Source organism: Gymnoscopelus braueri, assembly GCF_963280865.1.
Source record: "Gymnoscopelus braueri genome assembly, chromosome: 10".
NCBI classification, from domain to species: Eukaryota; Metazoa; Chordata; class Actinopteri; order Myctophiformes; family Myctophidae; genus Gymnoscopelus; species Gymnoscopelus braueri.
The window spans coordinates 40,093,630-40,114,850 of record NC_137611.1 but is presented as its reverse complement, the minus strand read 5'-3'; the positions used below and the strand labels follow the sequence as shown (position 1 = coordinate 40,114,850).

Here is a 21,221-nt window from a genome sequence, read left to right as displayed (position 1 = left end):
GCGTTGTGAGCTTGTAGATCGGCTTTTCCCGCTAATTCTGAAAATGTTACGGTTAAAGTGAAAGTGCCTAAGGCGGTCTGTGGGTTTTTATAAAAATTCAAGCAATGAATTATATTTACAAGAACTTGTGACTAAATAATAACTACCGTTGGATCTATTTCCATTTCCTGAAAAGTAACGGCTTTGGACATACAGTACAAGGTTTCCACCCGTCAGTGATTACTAATGTGAGCCTGGACTGGCTCACATTAGCCAGCTGGACTGAATATGGACATCAAATTGGAAATTATTGGAAATGACATTTACCTGATTGAAAACGTCAATCAATTATTCTTTTTTATATATTCTGTCTTCGAGATTGTGTGGGTTCATGTGTCCGTGACACGTGTGTGTGTGTGTGTGTGTGTGTGTGTGTGTGTGTGTGTGTGTGTGTGTGTGTGTGTGTGTGTGTGTGTGTGTGTGTGTGTGTGTGTGTGTGTGTGTGTGTGTGTGTGTGTGTGTGTGTGTGTGTGTGTGTGTGTGTTTCCCTCCTCAGGGTACAATAGCCAGCTCTCTGACCTGCCTTCAGCTCCACAAGCGAGCAGAGAAGATTGCCGCCATGCTGGCTGAACGAGGACACCTGCAGGACGGGGACCACGTTGCACTGGTCTACCCTCCCGGTCAGTCATGTTCACTGTACATTACACCAGGGGTTGGCAAACTTTAAGGACGTCAAGGACCCCCAAATCGATATGTATTTGGCCATGGACCCCCATACATAAATCACAATCCTATATTCAAATTGGCTAATGGGAGGGCGTGTGTGCGTGCGGGCGGCTGGACCTCTGACGTCATTCTGACTGATTCGGCCATAAACAAACCACGGCCATGTCACTATGACAACATAACCATAAACAAACCACGAGTCAGCTCCATATATGGGCACAAAAGGGGGCATGCCCATATATGGGCATATACTGATGACATCAGGAATCTCCATATATGGGCATAAAAGGGACAAGAACTGACGGACACTGAGAGTGCCGCGTAGCTGCCCGAACCTCTAGTTATTCAAAATTCTCCAAACATTTTACTCGCTGCGAGCCAACATATAGCCAACATATGGATGGATGGATGGAAGTGGTCAAAATGATTGAAACAACTTTTGCTGGGGACCCCCTACCCCCCCCCCCCCCCCCCCCGACCCCACTTTGAGAACCACTCCATTACATTGTGTGAAGGCATGTTGACATGGCCGTTGGGACTCATGGGAAGCGGCAACAAGGCCCACAGGAAGCAGACGACCATGCTGGTGTGTTTTTGTAGGTGGAGCGTGAGTGCTTCCGAAAAAGATGAGAAAATGTCAACTTGAGAAAATGTCACATTTTGAGAGTGTGTGAAGTGCCTGGCACTTATCTCCCTGTAGCCCTTACTGCCACCTTCTGTCTTGATTTATGCTATAGCGACTGGCCAAGATACATGGCTACTATGCAGACATACTTTGGTCATTCGTTCTCATGTTTGGTTTCTTAGGTTTGTTTTCTTGACCACGGAAATTAAGATGGTAATTTAGAGCGTTGGTTCTCAAAGACAGTGTAGGAGAGACGGACAGTAGGAAAGCTGAGAGGGAGACAGTGTAGGAGAGACAGAGGAGAGAGGGCTGTGATTGGGATGTGATTCTATCCCACCAAAGCACCGACAGACACGAAACGACTCAATTCCAAAGCTTCCTACTGTCATCAGAAGCGTCAAGTTAAATTTCCGGTCTTGTCGGTGTAATGTGGGTCAGTGTATCGTCTCTGTCGGGTGGAAACCTCATACTATATGTCCAAAGCTGTTACTTTTCAGGGTTCAAATTCAAAAACGGCAGAAGTAGCAGATCTTGTGAATCTGCTACTTTTGATGCTTTTGTGTGACGCTGTAGTATGATCAAGTAGGGGCGTTAATTTACGAAAAAACACAAAAAGTCTGAGTATGGAGATAGGAGGTTTCTGCCCGACGGCGACGATATGAGACAGTAGAGGACACGGCACTGGGTACACACAGAGCATTAGGCTTCTCATGGACAGATTCAGCCAGGCAGGACAAATCTCCAGACACGAGGAGATTGCCTTGAAGCAGCATTCAATTAACCAACTCCACAGCCTGTCGGTCAATATTTAACCTTCTCCTCGCTGTGTGTGCGCGTGTGTGTGCGTGTGCGTGCGTGCGTGCGTGCGTGTGTGCGTGTGTGCGTGTGTGTGTGTGTGTGTGTGTGTGTGTGTGTGTGTGTGTGTGTGTGTGTGTGTGTGTGTGTGTGTGTGTGCCACATAATATATCTGTGTTTGTGTGTTTGTTTGTGCGCATTCGTGCATGTGTGCACTGCGTGCGTGCGTGAGTGTGTATTTGTAAGTGAACATGCTCATTTTATTTTTTTTGCGTTTGTTATTCTTGTTTTAATTTATTTTACCCACTGATTTTATTTGCCGTTTTAATTCCTATGATTATCACATATCACGCTCTTTTACCTTTAACTTGTTCTGTAAAGCACTTTGTAACCCTGTTTGGAAAAGCGCTGTACAAACGCATTCAACGATTATCATTAGTGTGTCCAGGTGTGTGTTTAACTTTGAGCTGTGTGCATGTAAATGGTTGAATCCTGTTTGTCTGTTTGTATGTGTCATTCTCTCTCTCTCTCTCTCTCTCTGTGCAGGTATCGACCTGATAGCAGCGTTCTATGGGTGCCTGTATGCCGGCTGCGTGCCCATCACGGTGCGACCCCCCCACCCCCAGAACATCGCCACCACCCTGCCCACCGTCAAGATGATCGTGGAGGTGACCTTTCAACTCTTTTTGTTTTCAATATATTGCAAGCGGTTCCCCAACCAATCTTGAAAGGGAGAGAAAGTTATTTGAGTATTACGAGTGATGTCTCTCGCTCATAATACTCAAACAACCGGTTTTGTAACCTATAGTTACACGCATTTTTCAAGGTTTGTTCAAGAAAAGAATACCATGAAAAGTCTTTTTTTACATTCATTTTTATAATAGTAACGTTATATTATCATTCAAATTTTAGTGTTTTTGCCAATTATTTGGGGGCCCACTTGCAATACCCTCACGGCCCACCAGTGGTGCCCGGCCCACAGTTTGGGAATGGTTGATATATTGTATATGGTTATATATTTGATTATGGTTATATACACTGGAGCTGCAAGGTGTAAGTAAGTGTTAGACTGGGAAACAGTGACACACAGTGGTGGCTGGGTGGTGGTGCAGCATCTTTGAGCGAGACAGCGGTTGCCAACAGAGACAGAGGATGATGTAATGTTATTGTGCTGAGAGAGGGAGGGGTGACAGAGAGAGAGACATACAGACAGACATGGAGGGATGGCAGAGAAAGAGGAGTGCGAGAGCGAGGTAGAAAGAGGGGTTACAGCAAGAAAGGGAGGGAGGCCTCAGCGAGGAGCGTGTTTGTGACCCAAAAGGTTCCAGGTTTGGGGATGCCACTAATTCCCCACCCCCAACACCGCTGAAGTGCCCTTGAGCAAGACACTGAACCCCCATAACTGCTCCAGTGGAGCTGCTGCAGTGGCCAACAGTATATAATGAAACTACGCTTGTGAAGCGGGGTGTTGGCTGAAAGGGAGCATTCGTGCTCAGCATACCTACCCTGACTATTAATGTTTAATGTGTGTGTGTGTGTGTGTGTGTGTTGCAGGTGAGTCGTTCAGCGTGTGTAATGACCACTCAGCTGATCTGCAAACTGCTCCGATCCAAAGAGGCCTCCGCTGCCGTAGATGTAAGGAGCTGGCCCCCTGTACTGGACACAGGTACACACACACACACACACACACACACACACACACACACACACACACACACACACACACACACACACACACACACACACAGACATGTTTTCATTTAGATGTACAATGATAAGATGATGAGAAGAAATTAGAACATTGATTGATTTGAGGTGAGGAAAGGTCAAGAGAGGTTGAGAAAAGGTTTAGAGCTGCCATACTTTTAAGTGCTAATGGAAGCAGCAAAGATTTTGCAATAAAACATAAGTAGTACACAACAGTTAACAATTTACAATTTAGCCATTTAGCAGACGCTCTTACCCAGACCGACTTAAGTAGGTAAACATCAAACCAGGGGTGTCATTTGGGGGATGGCAATTGAAAAAGAACAAACAAAAAGAAGAAAAAAAAAATCGACATACAAGCTTGTAGATTCACATTTTTACCAGCTTGCAAGGTCTAAGAAAAGACTGACCTACTAGTCATCTATGTGTTCGACATATTCTCGACATATTCGCAACATGTTTTCAATCAACATTGACCTGTCCTTTAAGCCAATAGGGATACTTTCCCATACTCTGAACGGGCGGTCACGTCCTCCAAAGCTATGGTACTAGACACGCCTCTCGCCTCCATGGCTACTACACACGCTTGCCGTCGGTTCAAATCGCCGTGACACAGAGTAATATATAGGACAAATTTTAAGTAAAGTACTTGAGTAAATGTACTTAGTTACTTTACACCTCTGCATACGAGCTGCGTAGCGTTCGTTCTGGCCTAGCAGTGTTACCAGATTCTGCGAGAGAAATAAGCAACAGGTCTAAGACAATGGCGAGCCACTAGCAGTGTTGCCAGATTCTGCGAGACAAATCAGAAACCAGGTCTATGAAAACAAGCCGCGCATACACGGCAAACACACACACATACACACAGAGAGAGAAAAAATAAAGCAAGCTGGTATACAGGACTGAGTCATGTCTTGTTTTCTATTTTGGAAATGGGGCTTAAGTAACTTATTTTTGCCACCCCCATTTTTTTCTGAAATGACTGCAGATCTGCAGCATCTGTCCAAACAACATGCCATCTAAATAGAATTCAGCAGTGTCCTATAATGGGAATGTGTTTGCTGGTTGTTCCTCTAGATGACTTGCCAAAGAAGAAGCCGCCTCTGTTGTATAAACCATCCAACCCCGACACTCTGGCCTACCTGGACTTCAGTGTCTCTACCACAGGCATGCTCGCTGGAGTCAAGGTACTGTACACACACACACACACACACACACACACACACACGCGCACGCACGCACGCACGCACGCACGCACGCACGCACGCACGCACGCACGCACGCACGCACGCACGCGCACAAACACACAGTGCTGTGTCGTATAATATCATAAGGAAAACAATCTAACGTTATGTTGTAAAGGCTGCTGCTGAGTGTGGGGCTGAATACATAGTGCTGACATTTAAACATTAAAGCTGCTATTGATTGTTACTGCACTTTAAAGTATTCTCCACTGATCTCTGTGAGAGTGTGTGCGTGTGCGTGTGTGCGTGTGTGTGTGTGTGTGTGTGTGTGTGTGTGTGTGTGTGTGTGTGTGTGTGTGTGTGTGTGTGTGTGTGTGTGTGTGTGTGTGTGTGTGAGAATATCTGATTGTCCACCACACACAAGGCCAATCCTTGTTGCTCACTAATCCATCCATAATTAAAGCCTTTGTCTGCTGACTCCAGACCAAACATCACAGGACAAATCCACTCGGAAAATAAAAACTATATATATACTGAAAACCGACTTTTTAGTTCATGTGTGCTTTTAAGTACTATATTTTGTGGGGTGCATCGGTTGCTCACCGGATAATGTGTAACCCACATATCGTCGTAGCAGATCTTTCGCGCCGTGTTTCAAGCTTGTCGATCTGCTACTTTTTCTGTTTTTGAATTTGAATCCTGAAAAGTTACAGTTTTCCACCCGACAGAGACGATATACTGTACTGCATCTCAGTCATTGTACTGTATACTGTAGGTTATTCCAAAACCTCTTCATAGTACAATGATTAACATGAGACTGACTCACTCACATGCAAGGACTCTCTGGTTAAAACTACAACCCATGAGGGTCAATCCGTTAGAGCAGGCTTGGCTGGGCGTCCCAATGAACAGAATTGTTCCAGTAGAGGTTAGTCTCGTGTAGCCAGACTATTTCAACAGTTCAACTATTCCACAGTCGCTGAATGCTTTATAGAGTCTGGAACTACACATCCCAAAAGCCGAGAACGGAAGCTGTCATCGGTTCGTCATTTTCCGTTCACGAAAACATATTTAAAAAATATCTTTACATTTTATTTTAGAATTTCTATTTCTGATAAGCAGTAAGCTACATTATGCTTAGATTATTTGTATTTATTTGAGCACAAATTTCCGGTTCATCCTCTGGTAAATTTCAGAGCTTCCGTTGCTCCAGACTTTATGACGGAAGCATTTGAAAATTGTGGGAGGCAACAGTCTGGCTCGCGAGACTAAGTAGAGGTCGACAGCGACAACTGACTATAGTCCGAGGGGAATTGGGAGGGGGACAAAACGAGAAAAAAAGCAAAGGAAAAAGAAAACGACCATTTGAATTGAGTACTATTGTGTTTTTTTTTACAACAGCGACTGCATGAACTGCATAGCATTGTGTTTTGTGGCATGTTATCGCCTGCTGTTCCTTCTCTGAGTGATTCTCTCATTAGTCTGTGTGATTAACTACTAATGGACAGAATACTTAACGGCGGCGGGAGGGGGAAAAAGCAAAGAATAATTGCTTTCATTGTTTCATCCTGCACCTCGCATTCTCATGCTGCTGATTAGATGAGAATTAGAATATCGTCTCTGTCGCGGGGGAAACCTCACATGTCCGAAACTGTTTATTTTCAGGATTCCAATTCAAAAGTAGCAGATCTACAAGCTCAAAACGCCGAGCTTGCGGATCTGCTACTTTTGATGCTTTTGTGTGACGCTGTAGTGTGATCGAGTAGGGCGTTAATTTGCGAAAAAAAGTGAAAACATGGAGATAAGAGGTGTCTGCCCGACAGCAACGATATGTTTCCTGTGGTGGTGATTAATTGAAATCCTCTGTTGCTGTTGTTGTTATTTTTCATTGTAATTATGATTCAGAGGAGGTTGCAGTTTAGCAGCTATTTGTCTCACATGATGCGACAGTCCAGTCATTATATTAAACTTTTCCACTGCAAAACTGTGGTAATTATCACAAATGAAAGGGAAACTCCATCCTAAAACACGCTGTATGAAGAGTCAAACGGAGATCCAATTTCGCATACAGATGTGCTTGTTTTAAATGAGTGCTGTTACAGACCGAGAAGTAGAATGGATCGTGCTGAACTGTAACCTAAATCAGTGGTTCTTAAACTCTTTCATGTCAAGGACCCCCAAAATGTAATGTATTTGGCCGCAAATTGATAAATATGGAGATAAGAGATTTATGCCCGACAGCATCGAATTCATAACCATGCCTAAAGGAACCATGTCTAACCTATTGGCTTTACTCTCTCTCTCTCTCTCTCTCCCTCTCTCTCTCTCTCTCTCTCTCTCTCTAGATGTCTCACACATCCACCAGTGCCTTTTGTCGTTCCATCAAGCTGCAGTGTGAGTTGTATCCGTCCAGAGAGGTGGCCATCTGCCTGGACCCCTACTGTGGCCTGGGCTTCGTCCTCTGGTGCCTTTGCAGGTATTAGACTCTTTCTCTCATCCGTCTCGCCTCCCAACGGAAAAACATAATACTATTATGGAAACATATCTCAGCAGGCTGCCATCCAAAAAGCAAGTGAGAAAGACAGACAGACAGACCAGCAGGCCAAACAGCTTCGGTTCTCCTGACTGTACAACACACACACACATGACTCAATAGCGGATCTACAAGCTCACAACGCGTCGTGTTGTGTGCTTGCAGATCTGCTATTTTTTAACATTTTAGACATTATGATAACTTGTGAAACGGAACATTCTCGAGTACTTTAAATTTTGATGCCAATACTTTTGTACTTTTACTCAAGTACATTTTTAATTACGGACTTTCACTTACAGAGTATTTCTACAATTCAGTATTGATACTTTTACTTCAAATCATATCATTTAACTTTACCTCCATCTCCAGTGTGTACTCAGGTCACCAATCGATCCTGATCCCTCCGTCGGAGTTGGAGGTGAACCCAGCTCTGTGGCTGCTGGCTGTGAGTCAGTATAAAGTCCGAGACACCTTCTGTTCCTACAGCGTCATGGAGCTCTGTACCAAGGGCCTGGGCCTGCAGACGGACTCACTCAAGGTAGGGGCTTTGCTCTGATTCGTGTTACTCATACTTAAGCCATGACAGTGTGGTGCTGAAGAGGCCAGCCCTGTGGAACAGTGGTTTGTCAAGGTCAAGGACCCCCCCCCCCCAAAAAAAAATTAAAGGGATAGTTCACCCAAAAAAAAGTTTTCTATCGATTAGTCACCCCATGGAGACTTGAATTCATGGATATTTTTTTTTGTTTTTGTCACCCCCATGGAGACCTTTTTTTGGTTTTTGTCGCATTCCCAAGCCAATAATTTGATGACCGGCAGCATTTCCGGTAGGATACACAAAGAGTCTCCTTTGGTGTCTCCTACCGGAACCGCTGCCTACTGGTCCGCTGGTCATCAAATTATTGGCTTAGGAATGCGACAAAAAAAAAAAAAGTCTCCATGGGGTGACTAATTGATAGAAAAAAAGTTATTTTGGGGGTGAACTATCCCTTTAATATGTATTTGCCCATGGACTCCCATCCGTGTTGTGAGCATTGTGAGCTGCTATTTTTTGTATAGTAAGTTTGGTATAGTGGGGAAAAGAACAGACCATGTACAGAGCCAAAGGTCAAGTTTACTACTGTAAGATTCTGATTAACATGAATCCAACATATTACAAAAGATCATGTGTAAACAAACAAACATGAATTCACACAACACTGATGATGGCTATCTATGACAAGTTTAATCTGCAACACAATCTTATACAATATATAGTGGGGGGTCCCTGCTTCATCTCTCTCTCGGTTATGGGGTCCATGGCCTGAAAAACGTGTTGAGGACCCCTGGTATATAGCAGCAGGTCCAGGACTATGCGACAACATCCTAATCCTCCCTCTTTCTCCATCAAGTCTCGAGGGCTGGACCTGTCCCGGGTCAGGACCTGCGTGGTGGTGGCGGAGGAGCGGCCTCGCATCGCCCTCACCCAGTCTTTCTCCAAGCTGTTCAAAGACCTGGGCCTTCACCCGCGGGCCGTCAGCACCTCCTTCGGCTGCCGCGTCAACCTGGCCATCTGCCTGCAGGTTAGTGGCGTCTATCATCACGCGTTCTTCTCAACCACTAGCAACTCAACAGATCAGCAGCAGTGTTGCCAGATTCGGTGGGAGAAACAAGCAACTAGGTCTAGGAAAACCAGCCCAAAAGAAGCGACTATGGGCCACATGAGCACTTTAACATATACATCAGCTATTTGAAAATAGCAGATCAACAAGCTCACAACGCGTCGCGATGCGACGCGTTGTGAGCTTGTAGATCAGCTATTTTCGAATAAAATCTTGCGGGGAAATGATAATAAGCAGATCTGGCAACCCTGATCAGCAGCTGCTTTAAGTGCATTTGTTTTCAATTGGTTGACGCTAATGACGTGGCACCTTACTGTCGGTTGATCTGGTTCCTGTATTGTTAAAGGTAGGGTAAGTGATTTTCTTTGATTAAAATACGTGTTAGATAGCTCTATATTCCGTTCAGTAACGGGAGTCTCCATGTCTCACTCTGTAGCGATGTTTACTATCAGAATATAGTGCTTTAACCTTTTAACAAAAAAACTTTTGTTTTAACCCCAAAAATATCACTTACCCTACCTTTAAGCGTCCTGTCTAACTGCTGAGACTCTTGGTGCTACAGTTAGCGGCGGCTCATTCATTAGCACAAAGTAGTAGAAGGATATGGCTGTTTGCAGTGTGAATGCAACGGTGTGGTTTGTCCTGGTGTTACTTTAATGCCAACACAGCAGGTTCAGTGAACGTTCAACCTCACGTGCCGAGGTAGACTCCTATATCTATTCTCATCTATTCATCTATTCATCTATTCTCAACAGTTGTTTTACTCTTAAATTCATGACATGCTATTAGATGACTTGCTCTTTGGAAACTGCGTTTCGGTTTTCTCTTGGGCAATTGTTTATACTTTGTCCAGGTCATTTTGTGGGATTCTTGTTTATCCATCAAACCCCCTGAAAAGTATTTGCTTTAGCTTGGAAATCCCCAAACCTACACAAAAAGGCAGTGCTGCTGATAGTTTGCATTGGGGCAAGGAGAATTGGCTTGCCAAGTTTGATCTTTTCTCATATTTACCCAAATTGTTAGTTTGGTCCAAAGGCTTTTTGTATGTAAGATAAATTACATTGTCTCTGTTCGGGTGGAAACCTCATATGTTTGTTTTTCAGGATTCAATTAAAAAGAAAGCTCAAAACGTGGCGCTTCGCGCCACGTTTCCAGCTTGTGGATCTGCTATTTTGATAGTATGATCAAGTAGTATGCTCAAATAGGGCGTAAATTTACGAAAGACACAAAAGGAATTAGAATACGGAGATAAGAGGTTTCTGTCCTGACAGTGACGATATACAATAAGCATAGGGTTGTGTCTGCCAGGTCAGTCGGGGCTCACACTGTGTAAACCCCGGTTGGAACTGGATACTCTCAGAATAAACATTTATTTCTAAAGAGAGAGAAAGTCTTTAGACATAAAGACGGTTTGTTTGTGAGGCCGAGGTGGGCGGGCGGGCTCTGCCTCTCTTCCTTTGACTGCAGGTGGTGAAGGACAGCAGCTGAACACGCTGGTCTGGGTCATTATCCGCTTCTAGAAGTGCAATTTTCAGCATGGCTTGCTGCCGCCGTGGGAGAGAAGAAAACCCACAGAAATGCTGCTTTTTTTTTGGGTTCTTTATTGTTTAAACCTTAGGTTTACATGCTCGTCCGAGTGTTGAATAGATTTCTTGGCCTTTTGAGACGTAGAGATGCAGTTTAAAAAAGCTTATTATTCAGCAGTATCTGGGCCTGGGCGCAGCAATATAGCTTGTGAGATGCTCTGCTTCACAAGGTTGCGCACACAGAACAAAGATCAGGAAACGTTGCCGATTCTCAATCGAAATCCTGTTGTTCTGATGTGAGGAGATTATTAATACAGTATATAGTTGTGGCAAAAACACCATGTCATCTGTGTTATTTCTCTGTGAAAAGTTTACATTTCATGTCAGCGAGCATAGGGAATGTGCGCCCGATGACTTGAAACGGCACTCACGTCAGAACATTGGGAATTAGGTTGAAAATCCTCATAGATTATGTCAAATGTAAGACACCAGTTCAGAGTTAGATCACCGTTGGATACTGTTAGCGTATGAATAATGAAGTTGAATGCAACAACCAGCAGTACACAGTGCTGAAATTACTCCAGAGAGATACTGGTCTGCCAGGATTCACAAGTTAAACCACAGACGCTTTCTCTCACAATATTATCATTCTGTCAGCCCACTGCCTCCTATCCAAACAACCCTGATTTATAGACATTCTCAAGTCTTCTCTTCTCTTCTCTTCTCTTCTCTTCTCTTCTCTTCTCTTCTCTTCTCTTCTCTTCTCTTCTCTTCTCTTCTCTTCTCTTCTCTTCTCTTCTCTTCTCTTCTCTTCTCTCTGTATATCTTCTTTCTCTCAGCTTTAACATAATAGCATCATGCTTTCATGTCAGGCTGGCCATCTCTTCAATCCAATTTCAGCCCTTTCAAGTTGTTCCTCAGTTGCATTTAAAGCTGTTCTGACATTCTTTAAACCCTGTTATTGGTGGTTGACAGTACATCTCGAATGCTTCCTAAGTAAACGGAATACTTTTGGCATAATTTTCTTATCATTGTAAACTATTGTTTTGGTATTGTAGGTAATAATTTGTCACTGCATGTGTTATACTTGACTTGACACTGAATACACAGTGGAACCCTGATAAGTTAACGTATTAATCATACCGTAACCCCAGTTTAACCAGTATCTCACTATAGTGCATAATGTTTGATTTGATTAACTCCCTTTTGTTCAGTTCTGGTCTGTGTTTGTTTTGTTTTGTTTTACATTTTGACATTCTCTTCATCCTCCTGTTTGTTTCATAACTCCACCCACATATCTCATTCTTGGTTTTGTCTCCGTCCTCCCTCCCTCTCCTCTCATCCTCCCTTTCTCCTCCTCTCCTCTCCTCTCCTCTCCTCTCCTCTCCTCTCCTCTCCTCTCCTCTCCTCTCCTCTCCTCTCCTCTCCTCAAAAACCCTTACCTTCGTCCTCTCCTCCCATTTCTTCTCCTTTCCCCCCCACTGTTCCTCCCTCTCTCCTCATTCCTATATGCCACTCTCCCTCTTCCTCCTCCTCCCTGGTCACCTGCTCCTCCTTCCTCTTCTTCCCATGCCCTCCTCTTCCTCCCTCTCTTCTCCTCCCCCTCCCCTCCCCTACACTCCCTCCCATGCCGCTGTATAGCCTCACAGGTTGGGGAAGCTTGTGGAACAGGTAGGGGATTCACCCACCAATCAGCTCACACCTGGCCTGCTTCCTCTTCCCCTCTTCCCTCGTTCCGTTCCTCTTCCTCACGGCACCCTGCTGGCTCTTAACCACTTGAACCCCAGCAGCATCGGTACTGTGGGGAAAGCTTGAGCTAAAATAGACCGTTCGACAAGCTTAGAACGTGTCGCTAAGCTTGTCGAACGGGCTATTTTCAGCGAAAGCTTTCCCCACAATAACAGAAAACAGAAAATTTACTAGCATAGAGCCCTGAGGGACTCCGCTCAACCATATGGGGTTTAAGCACGGTGGACAAGACCTAGCCGGTTGAGTGTCTGAACGGAAGTACCGGAATTTGCCGGAAGTACCGCCCCAAGGACAATGACGTTGACTCTTCACAAATCTGTTTACGTTCGCCGTGAACGAAACGAGTGTTGTAATTGGTCGAAAAATATATGTTGTACAAACGGAAGTCCCGCCCCCTATAGACACTCTCTGTGTTATTAGGTTGTGACCAGGCTTTTCTCTTCGCAGGTGAATAAAGGCTGGGAATGAGGCTAGGGTTTAAGTGGTTAACCCCCCTTACTGCTCTTCAAAGTGCGTGGTGTTATTTTCAGCACACCTGCTGTGTGTCTAACTTGGGACGACCTGTATGCAACGTTTTTTAGCATGTTAGCTGACACTCCTTCCCAGAGCGGCTTGCAGCAAATCTGTACAAGAAACTTTTTTAAAGTGCCGTCAAGTACCTTTGAAATATGCTACACAAATACAATTTATCATTATTAGCGTTATTATTTGATCAGCTACATAAAGTTAAAAAGTGACTATCTATAGAACTCATGTGTTTCTCATGTGTCAAATTATGTTCTTGCTATCAAAGCGGCAAAGAGCAATAGAGTAGAAGAGAAGAATAGTCTGTTGCAGTAAATAATGTAGCAGGACATCTATATGGCACATGAATGCAGAGATTTAATAGAAGAAACACCTGAAATGGCTGTCTTTTATAGCAATGCATATTAATGCTAATATTAATCATATCGTCTCTGTCGGGTGGACACTTCATATGTCCAAAGCTGTTACTTTTCAGGATTCCAATTCAAAAAGAGCAAAAGTAGCAGATCTACAAGCTCAAAGTGCGTCGCTTGCAGATTGCTACTATTGATGCTTTTGTGTGATGCTGGAGTATGATAAGTAGGGCGTTAATTTACGAAAAAACACAAAGTTTAAATGTTGAGATAAGAGCTCTCTGCCTGACAGCAACGATATGCCTGTTAATAACGTATGCCACATTAAAAAAAGCAACATAGTAGGCAACGTTGGCACACAGGGGGAATTGAAACACGCACATCCTGTTTCAAAGAGTCTAGACTTAGTAGACTCTGGAGAATAGCAGGTTATGGGTCTAATGGAGAATGTTACCAGAAGAGCTAACAGCACAACAATGGGATACTCTGCATTCTGATGTTTTGATGCACAAAATAATTATGTAGGAGGAAAATAGCCTGCACTGCTATCCTCTGGCACATCAACGTATCGCAGAGAGAATAGTTTTTTTTATAGGCCTAAAATATTGTCTATATACATACATTCATGAAACCACCTGCTGACCAGCATTGAGGTTAGACTATTTACTATTTACAAGTAATTGGCAAACTGTAAAAAGAAAAAGAAAAAAAGTTAGAAGATAAAGAAAACTTTATTGTCCATTAAATTTAACACTGGCACAAATTTAACATCCAGTGTGCAAACAACAAAAACACTTAATACATAAAATACACAAATGCAATAAAATACAATATAAAATACATAACAGCTACAGTGATCATTGGCTGTAGGGATTGGGTGGTAGGGTTATTTAAAAATGTTCTCATTTAAAATATCCACTGCAGATGGCACAAACTAATTCTGGTAACGTGAAAATGCTTCCCTGCTATGTGTGTATGTAGCAACAGTAACGTCTGATTTTGTGGTTATGTTACTACTAGCTAGTGTGGCCCTATGCGCTGCAATGCATCGCAGACCTGGACCAATTATTGAACCTTATTAACTCGTAAAGTTATCTGCCTATAGTACATTAGGCCTTTTGCGCACAAGTGTGTGTTTTCCCATTATAGCCAAATCAAACCACAATCAAAATCAGTAAGCCACTGCAATTATGCATCGGCTCCATTGGCCGCCAGCAGGCAATAGAAGCAATTGATCGTAGACAGGCCTTTAAATCCATTTCACATAGTAATTGCTCCCAGGTCTGCAGTAGTGCGTGTGATGCTACCTGCAGTCTTGTGCTCTAGGAGGGGCTCTGAGTCGATTCGTCCCAGCATGGCGTTGTGCGGCTATATGCGGTGGGGTGGTGGGTTGTACAGTGGTGGAAAAAGTACTCACATTTTTTAAGTAAAAGTATCAATACTGCAATGTAGAAAAACAAGTGAAAGTCGGCAATTAAAAATGTACTTGAGTAAAGTTCAAACGTATTTGTATCAAAATATATGTACCAAAAGTAAAAGTACTAAAATGTTTGAAAATAGCAGATCTACAAGCGATGCGACACGTTGTGCGCTTGTACAGTAGATGTATGATTCTAATAGGTCTAAAGTGGTTAATGTATGTTTTATAATATAATAATTTATATCTGTAAGTAGCTAGTAACTAAAGTTTTCAAATAATTGTAGTGGAGTAAAAGTACAATATTTGTCCCTAAGATGTAGTGGAGTAGAAGTAAAAGTACTGGAAATTGGAAATACTCCAGTAAAGTAAAAGTACCTAATAAAAAGTACATTACTTGAGTGCATGTACTTAGTTACTTTACACCACTGGTATTGTACGTATCATTCTCCTCTGCCAGGGCCTTGCTGAATCACCCACTCAGCTGTAGCCGTGTCTCAGAGGGGCCAGGGTGGGGTTATTTCCTTAAATACTGCCCGCGCTAAAGGACCGAGGGGCTTTCTCGTGGGTCGCTTTACGTTGACATAGACTACAGTACCCAATACGTCCAACCTCTTCCTCACCCCTTTCTTTCACGTCCTTCTTTCTCCCTGGTTGGTGTTTCACTCTCACCCTTGTCATCCCCTCTAAGCCAGGGACCATTCTGAGTTGTATCATCATAGCTTTAGGTTTGCATGTGGAATCAGCCTGAATATCTGAGCGGTGCACCTTTTTTCTTTGCTACTGTAGGATGTTGTATGTGTTATTATTATTGTGCTTATCTGATCAGGGGTAAATGTCTGTTTGGTATTGATCTGTCCACTGCTGTCTCAATGTTGTGCAACAGCCTGGGGTCTTTCCTTCGATACGGTCTTGGTCTCGGAACCAAAGCTTTCACTCTGCTGGGAACTGGAAGCTTGTCTTTGAGAGCGCACTGCGTACGCTAGTAGCGGTGCACAGCAAAATGTTAATAACTAAAATTTGAAGGGTCCATTTTTACGCTCTCAAGAGTTAAACGCTCATTTAAGATTTTGCTGTGTAGTCGCAGTAGGTAGTAGTAAATAAAATGGGAATATAATTGTAACATTAACCCCTTGTTATCTGGGCATTCCTCAGGGCACCTCAGGACCTGACCCTACGACTGTGTTTGTGGACATGAGGGCTCTACGACATGACAGGTAGGTTTAACCCCCCCCCATCAGTAATTTGTCACCATGGAGGACTGTTACATATTTTCCAAAAGCCAAATACATTTGTGAAGCTCTTTAACCTTTACTTTACTTTACTTTATATGTTTATTTAGACGCAACAGTGCACATTAATGAACATTCAATACAGTGTGAATTTAATGCATAACAACTACATAACTACTACTATTTACTTCATAGTATGACGAACAACGGAAATGCAACGTGTCACGATGCGATGCAACTTCTGCACCGTATGGAGGCAGACTGTGGGAAAGCTGAGAATAAGACAGCTCAGGAGAGACAGACAGTTAGCTGAGTGGGAGACAGCATAGGAGAGGCAGACAGTAGGAAAGCTGAGCGTGAGACTGCGTAGGGGCGACAGACAAGTAGGAAAGCTGAGAGGGATACAGTGTATTTTTTTATTTGAAAAGTTGCATACAGTCAGTGGTGGAAAAAGTACTAAAATGTTTTGCTTAAAGTTATACTAGTTAACTTTTTCAAAAAAATTATAGTTACATTTTATATCTTTTGTGAGTGGCAAATGTTTCACAACACCCACTCCATGAATTTCACCCCCGAAAGCCTTTTATAAACTATTTTCTATTGAAACGGTGGCCATTCCCGCGAAAATAACGTCATCCGGCCGGAAAACAGAAACGGAAATGCACCGGTTTCCTGTTTGGCCAGGAACTACCGCACCGGTTTCCTATTTGGCCAGGAACTACCGTGCTAATAACAAAAAGGAATCTCACACTGTTTTTAAGACATTATAGGATTTGAAGATGGAAAAACAACAGCAAAAGAAAACACAGCTCATGGTAACTAATGCTCCACTGGCTAAGAGAAACGATCCGCAGATCGTATAAAAAAATTAAAAGAGCGCTTTTTGAAACGCTTCCGTCTTCCGGTGAAAACAAATGGAATTCTGGGTAATGAACGAACGACGACCTGCAGTGACGGTAATGACCAGCAGAGGCTGCTAAAAATCGTTTTCTTTTACCTGCCTAATACGACTTTAAGTAAAAGTATAAATACTGCAATGAAGAAGTACTCCGTTACAAGTAAAGTAAAAGTCGGAAAGAACAAAAGTATTGGCATCAAAATGTACTTAAAGTACTAAAAGTTAAAGTACTAAAATGTTTGAAAATAGCAGATCTACAAGCTCACAAGCTTGTAGATAGTATGTATAAAATAGGGCTAAAGTGGTTAATGTATGTTTTATAATGTGATCATTTATATCTGCAAAGTAACTAGTAACGAAAGTTTTCAAATAATTGTAGTGGAGTAAAAGTACAATATTTGCCTCTTAGATGTAGTGGAATAGAAGTAAAAGTATTGGAAATTGGAAATACATAATATATAATATAATAAATATATAATATGAGTACAAATAACTCAAAATTGCACTTAAGTACAGTACTTATGTAAATGTACTTAGTTACTTTCCACCACTGCATACAGTACTGTATTGTAGTGTACTGTAGTAACTGACTGTCCAGTAATATGGCTTCCTTTTCCTGTACAGGGTCCGATTGGTGGAGAGGGGATCACCACACAGCCTACCACTGATGGAGTCTGGGAAGGTCAGTTTTCTTTTCTTTTTTTCTGACTGGTTTCGCAAACATAATTGCTAAAAAGTTAATTGTATCATCTTTTTTTTTCGCAACAACTGGTCTCTTCTAAATAAATAAACACACACACGCACGCACACGCACACGCACACGCGCACACACACACACACACACACACACACACACACACACACAGTACGTCATGGTTTATGTTCGCTGTTGAACTGATATTGAGATATACATCGAGATATTACAATAAAAAAGAGAGATCTCAGAACAGTAATATTTTTCCCTTTTTGCATGGAGGTCTGATTGTAAGCAGCTTCTAACTGAGATCAAACAGGCATTAAACCAGCTAATCAGCCAGAGGGGGAGGGGTGGGGACACTAATTAGTGAATATCAGCTGGTGTAGTGCTGGCTTTGAAAAGCCAGCTGGTTATACTAAGACATCCGTGGAACATTACTGTAACTGGACACCAAGTGGGCCCCCAAATAATTTGGCAAAACACTAAGATGAAAGATTATAATACAACATTGATATTTTAAAAACAATTTGATAAATAGGAACTGAAGACGTCACACCATTCAAAATAAAGCTCGACAGAACATAACATGGAGGCCCGTGTGGAGAATGGAGAAGTGGCGCCATCTTGTGTTCTGTTGCACTTTCTATTTATACTACAATCGATTGATTTAATTGATCATTAAAATTAAAATACTCTGAAAATGCGACTTACTCTGTGACTTACAGTGTTGGTGTTATATTGTGTTAATATTCCATCTTATTTGATTCTGCTCTATTGATACTAGATTCTTCCCGGGGTCCGAATCATCATCGCCAACCCAGAGACGAAGGGGCCAATGGGAGAGTCACACCTAGGAGAGGTCTGTCTATCTGTCTGTCTGTCTGTCTGTCTGTCTGTCTGTCTGAGCACTCACAACTGAGAGTTTCACAAAAGACAACAGGAAGTGGGCTGACAGTTGACCTTCTGCTAAGTCCCTCCCCTCAAACACAGACTGGCCAATGATAACTTAGAAACCATTGCATTTGGACATTCTTGACTTTGAACTCATACCTACGTCGCACTGCCGATCCGACCAATATGTCTGAGTCATAGTGTCGGGGGCTTTGTCGGAGTACCTGTTGTACCCGGCTGTCTGTTTCTCTTTTGTGCCCATATATGGAGAGCTCTGTATCTGTCAGTCCTTGTCCCTTTTATGCCCATATATGGAGATCCCTGATGTCATGGAAACCTCATATGTCCAAAAATGTTACTGATTGATTAATTTTTTTTTATTTAAGTGTCATGCTTCCAAGGAAGCCCAGCCCATATGGACTTACAGGACACTTTTGCATTTCATTTGACATAAACCTTTACTTTTACATCACTTTTCAGGATTCAAATAAAAAAAAAGCAAAAGTAGCAGATCCACAAGCTTGTAGATCTGCTACTTTAGATGCTTTTGTGTAACACTGTAGTACATATGATCAAGTAGGGCGTTAGTTTACGAAAAAACACAAAAAGTTACAATATTGAGATTGAGGTTTCTACCCGACTGCAACGATATATATACATGCTGAAGCTGCCTTCATTAGGTATGGTGATAAATCATTAAATACTGTTTTGCACTGCGTGTGTGTGTGTGTGTGTGTGTAGATCTGGGTTCAAAGCGGTCACAACGCCAGCGGTTACTTCACGGTGTACGGAGACGAGGCGTTGCAGTCGGACCACTTCAACTCCAGACTGAGCTTCGGAGACACAGCGACCGTCTGGGCCAGGACCGGATACCTGGGCTTCCTCCGCAGGACCGAGCTCACTGACGCCAGCGGGGGTGAGCAGGGGGACGGGGACGGGGACGGGGACGGGGACGGGGGGGACTGGAGGGGTGATACCATGTCTTTGCAGGGATAGAACCCGTGACATTTTGGTAACAGGACAGCCTCTCATATTATGCTGCAGTGTGTTTGAGAAGGTAATGGAAAAAAGGGGGGGAAAAAGCAATGTTTTGGTGTAGATGCAAGGGTAGGAACAAAGTGTGCCTGTCGCCTCTGTCGGGTGGAAACCTCATATGTCCAAAACTGTTAATTTTCATGATTCAAATTCAAAAGTATCAAAAGTAGCAGATCTACAAGCTCGAAACGTGGCGCGAAGCGACACGTTTCGCGCTTGTGGATCTGCTACTTTTGATACTTTTGTGTGACGCTGTAGTATGATCAAGTAGGGCATTAATTTACAAAAAAACACAAAAAGTTCGCCCGACCGCAACGATATATTTGTTGCAGGGGGAGGAGGCTTTTCCTGAAAGGAACAGAGCAAAATGTGTTAACTGTGTGTGTGTGTGTGTGTGCGTGTGCGTGTGCGTGTGCGCAGAGCGCCATGATGCGCTGTACGTGGTGGGAGCCCTAGATGAGGCCATGGAACTCAGAGGAATGAGGTATCATCCTATCGACATCGAGACCTCTGTCATCCGAACACACAAGAGCATCACAGAGTGGTGAGCAAGTACACACACATTATACTTGAGCTATTAGATCTGCCGTTTTCGGTGCGTGACTCGCAAACCAAGAGGGAATTAGACATACAGTAACTCACTACAGATGTGCATGAGGCTGCTACACAGTTCTGTAAAAGGACAGTAAAACTGATCACTGTGTGGTTGACCTTTATCACTCCCTTTAAATGAAAGATTTGCACTGTACAGTTGTTAAATGCCCTCAACACGATGTCTGTATAAGTAGTAAGCCTGTAATACATGACCTTAAGGGTCAGCTGTGTAACTTTTAGCCAAAGTTTTATATGTATATACATATTTTAGCCCTCATTTCCCTCTATCAGCCACTATATTATTGTGCCGGTGTGTTTCCCTGCAGAAAGACACGCCCCTCTGGCTGTATTTTATTTTCCTTCCACTGTTTATGTTGATCAGGATATGTTGATCTTGTATTGAATTGTACTTTCATGTGCTTTTTTCTGCAAACTTCTAATCAAATATTCAATCAATCAATCAATCAATCAATCAGGGCAGAGGGACTTCGCCTCTGTCTGTGGGGGGAGGGGGGGGGGGGGGGTTAACAACACACCTTCCCTAACCCTAACCCTAAAACCGAAATAAAGTAAACAAAAACAAGGAAAAAAAGTAACAAAATACGCGCAAAAACCGCTCCGCGTGCGCACGCTGGCGACGCCCACCCGCTCTCGTCTAGGCCCAGCCGATACTAGCGTTCTGGCTACGCCACCGCATGTTTGTACACACACAGACCTAGTCGAGCTTTAACTTGTAACACAGTATTTCTACTGTGTGGTATTGGTATTCTTCCACCACTGAAATCCTGCTGTTTGACCCATACTGGCATTACATCAGTGGTTCTCAAAGTGAGGTCTGGGTCCCCCAGGGGTCCTTGAGGGAGTTCCAGGGGGTCCCCAGCTAAATGATGGATAGTTAGGAATGGACCCTTATGGGTCTGTAACTCTGAGAGTGTACAAATGGAACCAAATGGACCCTAGCGGGTCCATTTGGTTCCATTTGTTACATTAACATAGATTTTACAATATAAATTGGGGTCCCAGAGATAGAAATGCCATTAAATGGGGGTCCGTAGCGTAATGCATGTCAAACTGGGGGTCCTTGATATTAAAATGGTTGAGAATCACTGCTATAGAGCCTTAAAAATCTTCTCCTATGGGGGTCCCTGGCATATCTT

General features: G+C 43.1%; 1 protein-coding gene across 1 annotated transcript in view; it reads left to right on the top strand.

Moving 5' to 3' along the window:
- LOC308094349 (disco-interacting protein 2 homolog C-like) overlaps positions 1–21,221 on the top strand; it is a 297,759-nt gene that overhangs the window by 272,518 nt on the left and 4,020 nt on the right. Inside the window, 12 exon segments of the mRNA XM_080440954.1 lie at positions 536–659; positions 2,672–2,793; positions 3,680–3,791; positions 4,910–5,019; positions 7,362–7,492; positions 7,919–8,087; positions 8,938–9,108; positions 15,873–15,934; positions 17,472–17,529; positions 18,329–18,403; positions 19,177–19,351; positions 19,891–20,014. Coding sequence (XP_080297080.1) covers positions 536–659; positions 2,672–2,793; positions 3,680–3,791; positions 4,910–5,019; positions 7,362–7,492; positions 7,919–8,087; positions 8,938–9,108; positions 15,873–15,934; positions 17,472–17,529; positions 18,329–18,403; positions 19,177–19,351; positions 19,891–20,014 — 1,433 coding nt within the window.